This window comes from Anarrhichthys ocellatus, unplaced genomic scaffold, assembly GCF_004355925.1.
Source record: "Anarrhichthys ocellatus isolate YVR2014 unplaced genomic scaffold, GSC_Weel_1.0 scaffold15, whole genome shotgun sequence".
NCBI lineage: Eukaryota > Metazoa > Chordata > Actinopteri > Perciformes > Anarhichadidae > Anarrhichthys > Anarrhichthys ocellatus.
In genome coordinates this window covers 5,921,729-5,926,138 of record NW_022280045.1, presented here as the reverse complement: position 1 = coordinate 5,926,138, position 4,410 = coordinate 5,921,729, and the positions used below count along the sequence as shown (strand labels likewise).

At 42.1% G+C, this 4,410-nt stretch overlaps 2 protein-coding genes across 4 annotated transcripts in view; both read left to right on the top strand.

Annotated features, from left to right (window-relative positions):
* Positions 1 to 2,953, top strand: part of LOC116387467 (endophilin-A2-like) — a 10,797-nt gene extending 7,844 nt beyond the window's left edge. For all 3 annotated transcript variants that reach the window (XM_031854590.1, XM_031854589.1, XM_031854588.1), the window contains one exon: positions 496 to 2,953. In XM_031854590.1, coding sequence (XP_031710450.1) covers positions 496 to 683 — 188 coding nt within the window. In that variant the 3' untranslated portion in view covers positions 684 to 2,953. The remainder of the gene's footprint in view (positions 1 to 495) is intronic.
* Positions 2,954 to 3,053: 100 nt separating this feature from the next.
* stap2a (signal transducing adaptor family member 2a) overlaps positions 3,054 to 4,410 on the top strand; it is a 5,580-nt gene continuing 4,223 nt past the window's right edge. Inside the window, exon 1 of the mRNA XM_031854591.1 lies at positions 3,054 to 3,832. Within this exon, the coding sequence (XP_031710451.1) occupies positions 3,725 to 3,832 (108 nt within the window). The 5' untranslated portion in view covers positions 3,054 to 3,724. The remainder of the gene's footprint in view (positions 3,833 to 4,410) is intronic.

Genomic DNA, 4,410 nt, shown 5'->3' with positions numbered 1-4,410 from the left:
TTTTTTTTTTTTTTTTATCAGTGACTGTGGTGTTTTTAATCAGGCTGTGAACCAAATCTAAAACATTTGTACCCACAGTCATTGTTTTGCTGATTTGTATGTATCTATATGTATGCCTGTTCACTAACGGGTGATCCTCCTGAACCTCAAGAAACATCACTTCATGCCACATGGTTCATTTTACAGATGTGGTCATTCACCTCCTCAGTCAAACAAGAGAAAATGTCTTGGCCTAAAACTTGATACGGTCATTATGAATGAAATAGTTTAGCCATGCGATGTGATCAACATGTGATCTTGAGCTTCAGGAGGATTCCCCCTTAACACTTACTGATGACTAACTTACAGACATCTCTGGTTTTAATGACTTTGGTTTTATGGTCCTATTGTCTGGTCCTCGTCCTACTGGAAGACATACTGGAGACACAGGATATACTTATCTCATTTGTTCTTTCTCCCTCCTTCCATCTCTACTTTGTGTGTCTCCTCCTGCAGCTGAGCCGTGCTGTAAAGCTCTGTACGACTTTGAGCCGGAGAACGAAGGAGAGCTGGCCTTCCACGAGGGTGACATCATCACCTTGGTCAATCGAATCGATGAGAACTGGTTTGAGGGAGCCATTCGTGGCATAACGGGATACTTCCCCAACAACTATGTCGAAGTGGTGGTACCTCTGCAACACTGAAAACAGCAAGGCAAGAGGGAAACCTGCAAGATGGAGAGGATGAAAATGGGGGATGCTAGTGGGCTATCGGCTCTCAATAACCAAAAGATATCTAATCTTTATTGTAATTAAAGGGTAAACCAAGACAGGGACCTAATTTGTACCTAAGAGTTAATTGAGTAAAGAGCTTTTTTTATTCTGTCAGATTATGTCAAGATTACATTTTGAAAAACCATAAGGACAGAGGGATGTTCAGCCAAAAAACGGCACCGTAATGTGAGCATTTACCATATCCCGAGTATTTACATTCATTCTCTATGCACCTGTGCACTTTCTACACTACACCTCCATCACCGGGACTGATGAAGCAGGAACAAGAGAGAATGACATCTGTAATGGCATGTTCAGCTGTATCCACTAACACTAAGAAGTGTACTTCTTAGTGCAAGTACTTTTTTTTTTTTTTTTTTTTTTTTTTTTTTTAAACTATATTCCTAACCCTATTTGATATTCACAAGATGCCATTCCTTGTTCTGTGTATTGTTGATATTGGTACTACACACATGAATTTAGTCTTCGACGATCACAGTTTTCACTTCTGTGCCTTCAGGCTTTAGTACTGTTGTCTTCATGGACTAGTTTGAGTCAACATGGAGGACCGGCTGCCCTCTGTCCATGTTTGAGACTATCCTCCACTGCCATCTGGTGGTTGTAAAGATCGCTCTTAGCTATTGGTTTGAGTGCCACTGTCATGCGGCCTCTGTCTCTTACCAAACCCACCTTTGGTGTCTTGTGTTGTACTTTTCTTCCAAATAGCTGGAGCCAGTCAACAAATAACATTGACTGACTGCTGTAGTAAATGTGTTTTCAATACTACACCAAAGCCGATCAGATAAACTCTGTGGCAGTTTTACAAACATTGGCAGTTTGTTTGAGACTAAAAAGTTGTATTATAGTCTATTCCCACGAGCTGGAGGCTTTCCATAAATATGCTTAGTTATGTCAACTTTTATCAATTGTTGCTACTTTAATGATTTACTTACTTTAAATTTACCGACAGCAATGTTTCTCACTACACTCCACTCTCTTTACTTTAAGCTTATTTCCGCCTTGGACGAGCCTTGGACGCCTTGCTGTTTGTCGTTAAACGGAAAAATATTCAATCCAGCATCATGCCTGTAATTCTGCAAAATTAAGTAACATTATTATATGCAAACCCGTTTAACTTTTTTGTATACTTCGCATTTTAAAGGGGAAGCTGACTTTGGTTTCCATTTGAGTGTAACAAAACAAAAATTTTTCAACCGCAAATATTCTGCAGCATTACACAAAAGCCATACGCGTCCTTCAGTTCCTCTATTTTCTCAGGCTGTATTGATGCTGCTGGCAGTGTCGCGCATAATGTTTTTGTGGGCTTTTTACCCAACCACTTGACAATGAATCTGTTTGTTTTCCCCACATAGTGCTGGGGCAAGCTTGGCATTGTTACTCTAACCTATAATTTGGAGCATGTAAATTAATCTGATGTGTTTTGTACCTGCCTCAGTTTTCAGGCTGAAACTGTGCACCAAACCTGACAGAAAATACTGCATAACTATCACCAAACAATTGTGTACCGAATTCACTAATAATGAGGAAGGCCTCGGCACAATAGCCAGTTTCAGTTTCAATTAAGTCTTTTACAAGCCGACTATGAGCTGTGAGAGTTTGTGCTCTTCACTAAAACACCAACTTTCTCTTCCTGTCATGATCCCCTTGTTAGACCCCGCCCCCACCCCACTCATCTCTCCCATCTCCGTTTAAACTGGGAGTGGAACAGACAGGTCTTTTCAGAAGGGAGGCTCACAGCAGTGGATTATGCCCTCCCTCCCCCAATGCTCTTTATTCACCACCTGCCCCCTGTACTCCTACCCCACTTTCTCATTATCTGCCCCATCCCAAATACCATGGTGCCTCTGGAGTCTCCTGGTCCTCTCCTGGAATAATGTCATTTTTTTTTTGTCATAGTTTTGTTTGCATGTCTCCAATGTTAATCATGTTATGTATAGGGGGCCGTCGTCAATGGCTGTGCTGAGTAATAGCTGTGTGGTTCAGGTGTGGGTTTACATGCCTCATTACACTAAATAAAAAGCCCTGAGTTTGAGAGGGGAGGAGAGGGTCAGGGGTTCAGGTTGAGCTATTATGCAGCTTGTATAATATTGATGATGAATAATGTCGTCCAAAGGGCTAAGATCAATTTTTGTGTGCAGCTGTCGTCACATCTGAAATAGTTCTTAATGCCGCGGCTGACATTTATTGCAACGCTACATTCTGTGATTGCTCGTATTACATCCATAACCACGAGTCTCTCAACTATGCAACATTGATGAATGAAGTATTATCAGACTTTTAAGCTTTATTTTATTATGCACAGTCTTTAATGGAATTTTCTGTGTTCAAATGTAACTGCTTTGCAGGAGTCTTCATTACAGCCTCTGTGTCTTACGCAACGCCTTATTTTTGTAACTGACACTGTGGGGAGGCTAAAAGTGGGATTATCCTGGATTATTTTTTGGATATATGGATTACCTCTGTACTAAGTGTAATCATTGTGTATAGTATACTTTTGTAACCATGTAACGGGAAATGAATGCTGCATTCACTTCTTCAAATAAATATTAAGTAAATTGGCTCCCAGTGTGTTTTCACAGCCCTGAAACTGAATTGACCTTTTTCAATTTATATAATTTAATGAAAGTATGTACACTGATGCAGAACCCATCACAGAGGTGTAGGATCATCCCCTTTTAAATGCGCCTGGTTCTTATTTATATCCATCAATTGACATTTGCGTAACTGCTCTTTTTTTGCTCGTTTTCTCTGTATATTTTGGACATTTATCTTCCAACCATCCGATGTCTAATCGGAACAGCCACCCATCTGCATGATCCCCCAGACACAGAAGGCTACAGCAGCCAGCTGTTGGATTATTGCCACAGCACTATCTCATCGGGGAAGGCGTGTCACTCTCCAAATTACTCAGCGCCCCTTTGTCCTCGGTCGGTGCCCAGCCAGCGACACTCATGGCGGCTGCACCCGTCAGGCAGCGCTCCGGGCCGGTGGGACCCCGGGCGCAGCTCCCGCCCTGCTACTACGAGGGATACCTGGAAAAGCGAGGACCGAAGGAAAAGGTAGGCTCGCCCCGGTGCAGTGCCATGTTGTTTCCAGTGCATGCTGAGTGGGTAGCGATGGTCAGTATGTGTGTGACTAGCACACCAGCTTATGATCCCCCATTCCCACAGAGCTGTCAACTTCCTTATTGTGTTAGAATGGGCGAGGCGAGACTGTACACTGGTGCTGGTGGGGAGCGGATCACAGATTTGTTGTCCTGTTGAGCCTGATTTTTGCAAGAATCTGACGGGGATAGTGTGCAACCATTCATTAACGGATCGCAATGTATGAATTGTGGAAGCCCGGTTGCTGTCAGACCTCGCATGTCATTTAAATCACATCGCTTGATGGATCTGTGGCTGTATCTTAATAACTAGGCATCTGTGTCACGTAAAAGACAGTATGTCTGCGAAGCATTTACATCACCCAGAATTCAATGCAAAATCAGAGAACACTCATTTTGACATATTGTTTTGACAGCCTGATCCCTGAAGTGCATCTCCAATATCTCAAATACAAAGTTGCATACAGTCAAAATATCAAACTCTTTTGCATATTGTTTTTAATTATTTATAAGGTGACAAATACGGAATGGGAT